Source organism: Amia ocellicauda, chromosome 7 (genome assembly GCF_036373705.1).
Source record: "Amia ocellicauda isolate fAmiCal2 chromosome 7, fAmiCal2.hap1, whole genome shotgun sequence".
Classification (NCBI taxonomy): domain Eukaryota; kingdom Metazoa; phylum Chordata; class Actinopteri; order Amiiformes; family Amiidae; genus Amia; species Amia ocellicauda.
This window is the reverse complement of record NC_089856.1, coordinates 29,027,508-29,040,590: the sequence shown is the minus strand read 5'-3', so window position 1 is coordinate 29,040,590 and position 13,083 is coordinate 29,027,508. Positions and strand designations below refer to the sequence as shown.

Sequence of the window (13,083 nt, the reverse complement as noted above, 5' to 3'; positions counted from 1 at the left end):
GCATGGTACTAATTAGGGACCATGTCAATCTGGAGGTCCATCAGAGGGGCAAGGAGGAAGCCTTTAAGCCTTTAACTGGAAAATACAAGATCTGGGGGAGCTCAGGATCCCGTGATGGGACCCACCTCCAGGGACGGCCATCTCCCCCTGCTGGAGCCCGAGTCCAAGATCTTTTAACCTTTTTTATGAAAAGATTGGTTTAAAAAAATGACTTTTAAAAAATGAATTTGAACTGTTTTTAAAGATTTAGTTGATTTTAAAGCACTAGTTTTTTGGGTATTTGGTTGGTTTTGTTCTATTTTTTTCTTTTGTCAAATACATTGGCCATTTGGATTTTAATTTTAAATGCATCGGATTGTTTTGGTTTGGTTTTTATTTTATCGTTTTATTTGTTTTTTGATTTGTCCGGTGCATTTACAGTTATTTTCAATGTATTTGACCCTTTTGTTGGTTTGCAGTTTTGCTTTAATCACAAGTTTTTTGTATTGTTTTATGCACTTGTTTATTTGAGTTCATGTAATCTGTTTACGTTAATCACTTATCACAAATTTTTTTAAGTGATTTTAAGAATTGATTTAAAAAAAATTAATCATAAGTATTAAAATTTGTTTTGAATGTTTTTATTATCGATTGTAAAATACTCTACCCAATAAAACAATAAAACAGAATCATCATGATCACAGAATGCACTTTGAGAAACTCACATAGTGTAAATTGGCTCAACACAAAATGTAGAACCTTAAAATGCAATGGATTATAAGAACAAGTCAAAACACCTGTGGCAATAGAGGTGCTGGATTACAATGCCTGGATTTAAAAATGACACCATAGGTGCTTGTGTTTTGATCTCCCCTCAGAGGTGTGCAACCTGGAGCAAAAGAGTTTGATTGGTTAACTGAGCAAATCATTTGTTTAAGTAGGTTATTTAAGAGCTCAGATGGAATGAAAACCAGTTGATCCTGCAGCCCTATGGTAGTGGAGCTGTGTGACTCTGGACTAGGCCACTCAACAAGCTGGAACAAAAGACCCAGGGAAGAGATGTAAGCCTGCTTTAATATCTGTAAAGAAGAAAATCAATCAGTGATCCCCCCTCACACACACACGCACACACACACACTCACCTAGTGCCTCCCTCCCATGCCTGGCCTCCACTCTGGAGGACCCTCCTTAGTAATCCACAGGAGACGGTTACTATGGAAATGCTATGGCAACGCCTCCGCTCCATCTCCGTGACAACCAACTCCATGACCATCAGAGTCCATTGAACATTATGATAATGATTATGATTATTATACACACTTCATGGCACTTTAACAGACCGAAGATCTCACTCCAGGAGCTGGGAGAAACCGTGGGCAATGATAATGTCTGAGAAGTCTCACTGAAAGTAATAGTCCTGAATAAAAATGTATTGCTTACCTGTATATATAAAAGCCCTGTCATGATTAAATGTAGACCCTCCAGTAGTAGAATCCCCCACTTTTGCCCACAGTACTCCACTGGTATAAATGTTGGCCTTCTGCTAGACCTCGTGTCTCTGGCCCTGCATGACAGGAAAGACCAAGCATTCAGACACACATGTTTTTGTCTATTCCATTCTATACTTAACTTTTATGTTGTACCTGAATTATCCCCATGTCAAAGCTTGTACATGTAAATATAAATCAGGGCTTGAAGCACACAATCATGCAGAAGGCTGCTATTTATTGGGAACATGGTCACAGAAGTACATGAGAGAAATCAGGAGATTTATTTTTGGCAATCTAACCATGACTGATGTTTACTTGTAATTGGTATTGATTGGTCCTGTAGAGGTTTTGTAAATAATGACCATATGGTAATTTGGTTAACAAATTACCTGTCAATAGATGTCTACTTTATATTTTAATAGTTTTTTTTTTAACAAGCGATAATCATGTTGCCACTTTATTGCTCTGGCCCTGTGATAGTAATAATGAAACAAAGTTGCTTTAGGCTATTTACATGTTTTTTTTTTTGCTTTTTTCTCAAAGTTGACTACATTATATGAATCTATTCAGATTTAATAAGAACACAGACACTGCATGAATAAAAGGTAATTAAGGAAGGGGTCCTAATATGAGTGGGGCAGTGTCAGCACATTACAATACTAAAGAATGTGGTGGAAGATAAATCAGGATTAATTAACGGTGATTTTTCACTAATGAATCATGTGCCGTTGAATTCTTTAAGTGGCAGCCTCAGGTCTTCCTATCTGCACTACCTGAAACTTATGTGTAATTAAAGACTGGAGATTGCAGAATGGAAGAGAGAGAAAGTGTGAGCTGATAGTGCTGGTAAACCCAGTGATTGTCCCACCAACATGGGAGTGGCCCAGGGCCCAAGGACATGCAGCACCCGAGAAGAGAAAAGTGTAAACAGATTTAACTATAAAAATAGGATATTCTCTCTCTCTCTCTCTCTCTCTCTCTCTCTCTCTCTCTCTATCTCTCTCTATCTCTCTCTCTCTTTCTCTCACTCTCTATCTCTATCTCTCATTATTTCATGGGAAAGAGAGAGAGAGAGAGAGAGAGAGAGAGCACTGGTAAGGAAGGTATATAGTTCCAGCTGCATCTTGTGAATATGGTTTAATTAGACTTTCATAAAGCAGCAACAATAAAGATTAATCTGCTGCCACTGACAAACATCCTGCATTCTCCCAAACTTTATTATTGTTTTGTTCAAGTTCTCATCTATCCACTGAAGCGGGCACTCTGGAGGTAGCCCACAGTGTCTTTTTTGAGGGGCTAATTTTAGCAGGTGTCTCAGTGGTTTAATTAATGTATTTATTATTTAAAGGGTTTAGCCAAACAAGACGCTGCCTTGTGCTTTGGGGAACTCAGACGCAGCCAGCCAGGAAGAGATACCAACATCACTCCAGGATGGAAAGTCTGGGTTGGGGGCTCCAGTGAGATGCAGGGGCTCTCACTGGTCAATACACACACACATGTACATGCATACACACACACACACACACACACACCACACACACACACACACACACACACACACACACACACACAGGAACTATACATTGTCAAGTACATATTGGACATTCCAACATTTATAGGGTCATTGGCTCCCATTATATTGAATTAATGATTCACAAGTGTGCTTATTTCAAGTCCACTGAGGCAGAAATGAATAACGATCATCATTCACAGGTCATATGTGAACAAAAAGTACTGTAACACAAAAGTTACATCTAGAGTGACTACCAAAAAATAACATTAGCAAGTTGTACAGTGCAGCAAAAAGCTGGGCAAGGTCCCCAAAATATAGCTAGGAATATAGTCATCTAAAATTGTGGGTGTGTAAAAAATTCGAATTAAACAAAAAGTCTAGTGATCTGAGACAAAGAGGTATGCACAGCGTTTCAGAAGGACAGAGCATTTTTACTTTGGTAAGCTATATTCATAAACCTCACTTCTCAATCCTATCTTTTGTGTCTTTCTGTGTTTCTAATGCAGTATATTTTCTTACACACACAGACTGACACTGAAGAGATAGGCGAGGTAATGTCATCACTGCCACTTCTCTACCCTTCTCAGGCAGTTGTGGCCACCCAGGGGCCCTGTTACTCTATTCCTCTGCATTTCGAGGCTCAGGGCTCATTTTACCCTCTCTGTTTACGGACTGTGTCTTTGTGAAGAAGTGTAGCCTGACAGGTTTTGCATGTTTTTGCTTTGTTTTGTCAATGTCCATTGAGACAGGTGGGGTGGCTTGGGGGGAAGGGATGCAGCCAATACCAGGAAGATTGAGCAGCAGCATAAAACATTCCCATCATAAGCAATGCATCTGGGTAAAGAACATAAATAGACTCCAAGGTGAGGCAGCCAGATCTTAACAGGATAAAAGATTCAAAGCTGTTTGCAAGGGTATTCTCAAGGTGAATTTATTGGCTTGGCAAATTATATCATTTAACCTTGATCTGTGTTTTTAAGGGGAAAAAAGTGGCTGGATATTATAGCAGTGAATGAGACAAACAGATAATCAATTCCCTGTCTTTCTCAGGCCAATACCCAGTTGCAGTAGGAAGAATGAGAAACTTGAGTAACACCAACATTTGCAACTTTGCCAGTTTGTTGTTATTGAGAAGTGTGTGGATTTTTTATTTTATTTAAATGTCCTCAGCTTACCACTTATCTTTATATCTTGATTATGAAAGGAGGGTGTTGCACAATTTTTGTGGTTTTAAACCTGTAATATAAAGCCATGGAAATGTTATTTTAATAGTGATTATGGCACAAAAAAAGTGTATTGTACTACCCCACTGATGTCACTGCAAATCTGAGGTCAATACAAGCCCGGGATGAATTCCTACTGTGTTTTTCAACACGTACGTGTGGAGCAAGTTTGTTCAGATTGTTAGGATTGTGGGATCCTTATTTAATAATTTTTGGTAACCTGGTCAGTACACTTAGCTCTATATACAGTTCCACAATTGGCAATAACACAGGCAGCTCATATACTGATTGAATCGAGCATGAGTGATTTTAGTTTTGAAAGACAGGGCCTTGGGTGTTAATGTTTGATAATTATACTGCAGATACATTAGTATCAGTCAATCATGGTTTATATCATTGGATCTTGGTTTGGTTTACTGACCTTGTGGTCCACTCAAATAAAGAAACAAAAAAAATCCCTGCAGTCATTTCTGTGCTGGCTGTGAGGACATGTTTATTGATTGGATGGTAAATTTAAAACACTCTGGTGTTGGTAAATCAAGGCACTGTGAGAGACCCACTGTCTTTCCTATACCCTTTACAGTGTGGAGGTGGCTTATTTAAAATTGCGAAAAGACTTCACAAACATACACTGTAAGCTGCTGTAAATTTGCCTGTATATTGCTGTATTCATTATAGTAAAACACTACATGATGTTTTTTACAGTACATTGCTCAGATTTCCAGGATACCCATTGTCTAGTAAGGAAGTGAGCATTTATCAGCAATCTAAAAAAAATGTTTTATTACAGAAAGACAGTTGGTCTACACACTGTAAAACAAATTTCTGGGGTAAAAAAAACATTACACAAATAAACTAAGATACATTGAATAAAAGGGGGTTCTTGTCTATTCCAGATAATCTTATGTTCGTGGAACTTATTTTATGTTATAATAAATTCAACACAGCTCTTATTTTGAAGTCTAATAATTTTTGTTTTAGTTAAAATAATGAGAATGGTACATTGAGTTCGTGTAACACACTTTGTTCAGTTCAAATCAATGCCTCATGTTGTGATGTAGTAAGGCATACGCACATGCAATGGATTTGTCGAGGCATGCCCACTGCGTTGGTAACCGCCACGTGAAGATACAGCGAGCGCAGTCTTCAGCCACCATTTCGGCAATTTACTTAATGTAAGATTTTTAATCCCATAATTTTAGGAATATTTCACCTATATACTGTGTAGTTCAACCTATCACAGGAGTAATGTTTGTCCCAGGTTGATGTGCAATCATTTGCAAACTTGCTTGTTTTCTACCATGTTCCATGTGCAGTATTTAGCTAGCTAACTATTTGTATAGGTCCTAAAACGTTAATGGTCATGCAGTCTAGCTAGATTGTTAACATTAGAACATAAGAAGAACATAAGAACATAAGAAGTTTACAAACGAGAGGAGGCCATTCGACCCATCATGCTCGTTTGGTGTCCATTAATAACTAAGTGATCCAAGTATCCTATCCAGTCTATTTTAAAATGTAACCCAAATTTTCAGCTTCAACCACATCACTGGGGAGTTTGTTGCAGATTGTGATGACTCTCTGTGTGAAGAAGTGTCTCCTGTTTTCCGTCTTGAATGCCTTGAAGCCCAATTTCCATTTGTGTCCCCAGGTACGTGTGTTCCTGCTGATCTGGAAAAGTTCCTCTGGTTTGATGTGGTCGATGCCTTTTATGATTTTGAAGACTTGGATCAAGTCCCCACGTGTTCTCCTCTGTTCCAGGGTGAAAAGGTTCAGTTCCCTCAGTCTCTCAGTAGGACCTTCCCTTCAGACCTGGAATAAGTCTGGTTGCTCTCCTCTGAACTGCCTCTAGAGCAGCGATATCTTTCTTGAAGTGTGGAGCCCAGAATTGCACACAGTATCCAGATGAGCTCTAACTAGTGCATTGTACAGTCTGAACATTACTGCCCTTGTTCTCAATTCTACACTTTTGACAATATAACCTAACATGCTGTTTGCCTTTTTTATTGCTTCCCCACATTGTTTGGATGGAGAAAGTGAGGAGTCCACATAGACTCCTAGGTCTTTCTTATGTGTTACTTCATATAGTTCTATTCCTCCCATAATGTAATTATATTAGACATTTTTGTTATCTGCATGTAATACCTTGCACTTGTCCACATTGAATTTCATCTGCCAGGTGTCTACCCACAACTGAATATTATCTAAATCACTTTGAATAGTCTGTGCTGCTGAAAATCTGCTGAGCCACCTATTTTAGTATCATCTGCAAGTTTGCTAACTATCCAAATATAGATTAGAAAAAGCACAGGCCCTAGTACTGATCCCTGTGGAACTCTACTAACAGCTGCACTCCAGTTAGAAGCGACTCCTCTAATCGACACCCTCTGTTTCCTATACATCAACCAGTTCATAATCCATCTACTTACATTACCCTGAATGCCTACAGCATCCAATTTGAGGATCAGTCTTTGGTGTGAAACCTTATCAAAAGCTTTTTGAAAATCTAAGTATATCAGATCATATGCTTTCACATGAACTACAGCTGCAGTGGCATGTTAAAAAAACTCAAATAAATTAGTAAGACATGATCTGCCTCATCTAAACCCATGTTGACTATCTCCATGAATATGATATTCATTAAGATGCTCCTCTATTTTCTGTCTAATCATTTTTTCCAACAATTTACATGTGATGCAGGTGAGACTGATTGGTCTGTAATTTCCTGGCTCAGTTTTGTCCCCTTTCTTGTGGATTGGTATGACATTTGCCGTCTTCCAGTCAGTTGGCACATCCCCTGTTCTAAGTGTCATTTGGAATATTTGAGTTAGTGGCCTATAAATAATTTCCCTCATTTCTTTAAGTACTGTTGGAAATATACCATCTGGCCCAGGTGATTTGTTTGTTTTTAATTCTGCTAGTCCCTTTAGTACCTCCTCCTCATTTATCCTGATCTCTCTGGACTGATTGTTAACCTGTGGCATGTTATCTGTCTTTTCTTTTGTAAAAACCTCTGTGAAATACTCATTTACAACATTTGCCACATCTTGTTCATTTTCCAAGATACTTCAGTTTTTGCCCTTTATCTGTTTCACTTCCTCCTTTATTGGCCTCTTGCTGATGTAGTATTGAAAAAGCTCTTTGCATTAGCTTTAGCCCCAAGACCTATGTTTCTTTATATTCCCTCTTTGCTTTCCTGATCCCTTTCTTAAGATCATTTTGGAGTTCAACATATTCTTTGTATTTGCCCTATTGTATGTGCTATACATCCTTGTCTTTCTCTATTTTTTTTCATACTTCTATTAAACCATTTTGTCAATGTTTTTTGGTCCTCAATTTGTTAGTAGTAGTATATTCTTAAAAGATAACCATCCATTTTCAACTTAATCTGTATCAGTGTGCTCCAGTCAACCTCTTCTAAGTGCCGCCTCATACCTTCAAGGTTTGCTATTCTAAAATTGTAGATCATTGTTTTAGACTCTGTCCTTGTTTTTTGAAAGAATGCCTCAAAGCTAACCATATTGTGATCACAGTTTGCCATTGGTTCTCTAACTAGTGTCCCTCTGACTCTAGCTTGGTAATTTGAAAAGATCAAATCAATGCATGCGTGCTCTCTGGTTGGTTCCCTGACAAATTGAGAAAGAAAGCAGTCATTTACAATCTCAATCATTTCTATTTCTGCTTCTGTAGTCCCAACTGGGCTTTCCCAGTCTATGTTTGGGAAACTGAAATCCCCCATTATAACAGCCACATCCTTGCTACATGCAGTCATGATTACACTGTACAATGCAACATCTTTCTGAATATCTGAGTTGGGTGGTCTGTAACACACTCCTACCACTAATCCTCTGGATCTTTTATTCAAACATTTAACCCACAAAGATTCTGTTTCATTAGTAGGATCTAATTTGAGTTCTTCTGCCTCAATGTAATTTCTGACATATAATGCTACCCCACCACCTCTTCAATTTTGCCTGTCTCTCCTAAACTGTGTGTATCCTTTCAACTTTTATTCATCCCCATCATTTTCTGTAAGCCATGTTTCTGTCACTTCATAGTCACACGCCAGCACTGTGGCTTCTAGGTCCAACATCTTGTTCCTTATACTCTTGGCATTGAGGTACAAACATTTCAGGACTTTCCTACTAGCAGTTTCCCTTGGTTTTCCTTCCTTAGTGAAGCATGTCCCGTTGTCAGAGCTCCCTGCCCCCCTGGTCCCTAGTTTAAAAGATTCTCAATTACTCTGCAATCCTAATGCATTACCCCCCTTCTGTTTAGATGTAGACCGTCCGGTTTCTACAGGTCCCATCTATCCCAGAAGAAAGACCAATGCTCCATAAATCTAAAACCCTCTTCTCTACACCAAGATTTCAACCACATGTTAAACTTTGTAATCTCTACATGTCTCCCTGGCCATGCACGTGGTAACGGAAGTATTTAGGAGAAAACTACCGTGGAGGTTCTGCTCTTTAGTTTCTTTCCTAACTCTTTAAATTTGTCTTCCAGAACCTCTGCCCTACCTTTTCCTATGTCATTGGTTCCAATGTGGACCAGTGGAATCCCCCCGGCTTTGGCAAGTAGCCCGTCTACTAGTTTAGGGAGATCTGCAGGTCCATACCATGATACCATGATACCATGCAGGTCTCCTTATAACTAGAACACACTGTGTGATCTACGCCTCTAAGAATCGAGTCTCCTACTATAACTACCTCCCTGTTCTGTGGGGAGTGGGCACCATGGTGCTCTGGTGCTCAGCTGCCCTCCCATCATCCTCTGAGCTGTCACTGTACAACTCAGTGTCCAGTAGTTGGAACCTGTTGGGAATTTCTAGCTCTTGGGATGTCTATAAGGGTTGTGCACGCCCCTTTTCTGCGGTTACGACCTACTGTAACCCAGCAGTTCTCTACACTTTCCTGCTCTAAGTTCTCAACTCTCTTGGCATCACCATCTCTCTCATTAATTGACGAATTCTTCCAACAGAGAAAGAAAACTAAATATCTTCCTCACAGATGTATTGCTGTGGGTGACATTGGTATTATTATTGAGGATGAAGAAGTACTGTCCAGTATCCATAATGTGCCACAGGCATGCTGCACTCTGTTATACACCGATCAGCCATAACATTATGACCACTGAAGGTGAAGTGAATAACACTGATAATCTCATTATCATGGCACCTGTCAGTGGGTGGGATATATTAGGCATCAGGTGAACATTTTGTCCTCAAAGTTGATGTGTTACAAGCAGGAAAAATGGGCAAGCATAAGGATCTGAGCGACTTTGACAAGGGCCAAATTGTGATGGCTAGACGACTGGGTCAGAGCATCTCCAAAACTGCAGTTCTTGTGGGGTGTTCCCGGTCTGCAGTGGTCAGTACCTATCAAAAGTGGTCCAAGGAAGGAAAAGCGGTGAACCGGCGACAGGATCATGGGCGGCCAAGGCTCATTGATGCACGTGGGGCGCGAAGGCTGGCCCGTGTGGTCCGATCCAACAGATGAGCTACTGTAGCTCAAATTGCTGAAAACGTTAATGCTGGTTCTGATAGAAAGGTGTCAGAACACACAGTGCATCGCAGTTTGTTGCGTGCTGACCCCTGTCCACTGCCGAAATCACCTACAATGGGCACGTGAGCATCAGAACTGGACACAATATTAGGCAGGTGGTCATAATGTTATAGCTGATCGGTGTATATGCCTTAAATTTGCACTACCCAAAAGATCTGAAGTTTATATTTGAAGTGTTTCAGAAGGTTTTTCTGGAGGTGGATAATGTGAAACTATCTCTGAAAGTGCTCTTGTTGAAAAACAAATTGTTAACTTAAGGATCCTAGTGAAGCCTGGTGGATCAAAATTGTCTGTGCTCTGACATTTCCATTTTGTTTTTATGCTGCAATTTAATTTGGCAATTAGTCCACCAAATACCAAGTACAAAGTTTTATGTAGAGGTTAAAATTGTGTACTGTTTTGGAGCAATGTGATGTTTTTTTGTACCTTTTTATGTTACTTAATTTTCATGGCGTTTATAGTTTATAGTCTCTTGAACATACAGAGGGGTAACAAATATTGGAAATAGTCATTTCCTTTTGTTTTTTTACATAGACACTGGTTGTAAATGGGCAGTGTCAGAATAAACAGAGAGACAAAATAATAGGGACACGAGTTTATTTGAGACTTTTTGGATTCTCTGTTGGATTCTTAGCAGAGCAGATTACAAACAAGTATGCTTCTGACAGACTTATGTAATGTAATTCAGCATTCACAAAAAATGTGCTGAGCTGTTTGGAATAATTGATTTATTTTGAGCTGCATAATTTTTAGTAATGTCAAAGCAGGAAAATTAAGGCAACTGTTTGCATGGACCTTTTTGAGTTAAAACAACATAAAGAAAATTGCAAAATCATAAAGAACATGTTAATATCTTCCCTAGTGCCACAGAGTGGTGTAATGATTCAGTGGGTATTGTGCAAGTTTGTAGGTTTGTATGCTGTCAAGTCCAGGGTGTGCAAACACTAAGGTGTCGTTCCACAGACCTGGAGTAGCACTAGTCTTGGGCAACCCCATGTTATTTAAGTTAGGGTAGTCCAAGACTAGTGCTAATCTAGGTCTGTGGAACCTAAATGTTCTACCAGTGAAATATGCTACTAGTATAAGATGAAAACAATTATACACTTTGCTGGCATGCTGGCAAAGGGAAAAGGAGTCAGAATTAAATCAAATATTTATAATTTATAATACTGTTTATAATTCAAAAACCACCTAAACTGGCCACATATAGCACCAATAATTCAGTAACTTACCAGATTTTACAGTAGTGTAGTACAATAGTTACAGTAAATATTTTGTACAGTCAAAATGTACAGTATGACACTTTACAGGTACTCCTGTGTAACTATAATAATGGCATTAACTTACTGTCAACTCTAGCTTACAGTTTTTCTTGCAGGGTGGCTGCTTACAATATATTGCAGAACCATTGCACTATGCCAACAGGACACTGTTCATACAATAGCTGTGAGAACACCAGTCCTATCCCAATGCAACCCAAACACCAAGCCTAAGTTTGGGTGATCAACCCTAACCGTAGCTCAACCCAAACTCCAGCCCTAATCTAATATGAATTTCAAATCAGACTCCAATTCAACTATGAATACATAATAATACATAATAGTATAATAATCAGTTTTAATGCTATTGCATTTTGCCTTCCTCCCCCACCCCCTTCCCTCCTTTGCGGTTCCATTTTGTTACCTAGTGAAACCCATACTTTTCCTCATTCTGGTTTTGACAAAAACAACCCGACCTAAAATGTGAAAGAGATAGATGCCATCAAACATTCCTAAACTACAAAATCTACATAACATGCAGGCATGCTAAAGCAGAAGCCAGTAAAGGGCACATTAAAAAGCAAATTGTGTACATTATAGCTTCGATCATGATGTATAATCTGTATTGCTCAATTGGTCTTGGCATATAACACAGGAATGAACTGCATATGACTTACTTTGAAGAGTGAATCATTGTTTTTATTGACCGCATATTGACTGCATACACTGGACTCACAATAAACACAATTATTGTGTCAGCTGCAACAGCCACGAGAAACGTGGCGCAGGAAGAAACACTTCTCTGCTAGAGACTCAAAAGGTAACAGCCAGGGTCGAGCTGCTGCTTTCTCTCACTGGGGCACAGATCCAGACTGCGATTCCAGCTCCCAATCAATGTCTTGATCCTGATCCAATAGAGCACTCCAGCAGATTGGCTTGATGCAGGAGGGCCAAGAGAGGCAGCACTGCAGAACCACAGAGAGAAGGGCAACAGTATAATTGCCAAATCCCCCTGCAGCTTCTCCAGAACTCACAAAACATAGGTGCTCTAGTGTCTCTCAGAATTAGTCCACAGTACCTCCACTCCTATACATATCAGACTTCTGAATGTCGGGCCACGCATGGTGCCCAGGATTAAGCTACCACGGACAGGGGCATGGCTGTGTCTGCAACGTTTCGTGCCTGTTGTGTGGTCTTGGTCTGTGCTGAGCCTCTGTGTATAGGGCCTGTATCCCATGCATTGCTTTTCGTGTCTATTATTCATAAGCAATGTTAGTAACACTATCGCATCGACGTTGCACATTAACAGGCTGCGCACTAGCGTAGCACATGCTAGACGACGTGCCTCACATAGATTTTTGCAAGCCCTACTGTATACTGTCCTGTACTGTATTGTGGACCTGTATACGGACCTGCAACGCTGATGGAAATTGCTAATGCGCCGCTTTAACCGCACCTGCGGTCTCGTAGCAATAATAGATTTGATTTGTCATAGTAAGGAGGAGAGAGAGAGAGAGAGAGAGAGAGAGAGAGAGAGAGAGAGAGAGGCGGCGTTATGTAGTTTGATCTCCGATGCTAGCGTGTTACAGTATTGCGAGCTGTAGTTACAGAGAAGAGACACCGGGCCTGGGGAGAATAATCATCAACCAGTAATCGAGGGGTTGAGCTCTCCTCCCCCCCTCTAAACAGCTGCCGGTCACTGTGAAGACAGTTTGCATCAGCTACCACGAAAGAAACTGAAACAGAGACCACCCCGGTAAAGGGCACAAGCAGGTAGGGTCCGGTGTGATGGCGATCTGGTGAGCATCCTTTGAGGGGGATGGCAGCGCCGGCCGGGGGTTTGTCTGCGCCCGAGCACCCGAAGCAGAGGTAGACTCCTGGCTCTGGCCGCAGATGCCGCTTCACTCCGCACCATGAGCGTTGCTTTGCAAGACCTGCGGAACAATGTAAGTGGTTTTTGCTTTTCCTTGCACCTTTTGCACTGCGTCTGCACCGGGGTTGTGGAGCCGTGGGGCCGTTTTTTATCATCCCAGTGGTCCTCTCTACGTCTCCGTC

At 40.3% G+C, this 13,083-nt stretch overlaps 1 protein-coding gene across 1 annotated transcript in view; it reads left to right on the top strand.

Annotated features, from left to right (window-relative positions):
- Positions 1 to 12,423: 12,423 nt before the first annotated feature.
- The window catches only part of ece2b (endothelin converting enzyme 2b), a 48,638-nt gene continuing 47,978 nt past the window's right edge, over positions 12,424 to 13,083 (top strand). The window contains exon 1 of the mRNA XM_066709029.1: positions 12,424 to 12,974. Coding sequence (XP_066565126.1) covers positions 12,942 to 12,974 — 33 coding nt within the window. The 5' untranslated portion in view covers positions 12,424 to 12,941. The remainder of the gene's footprint in view (positions 12,975 to 13,083) is intronic.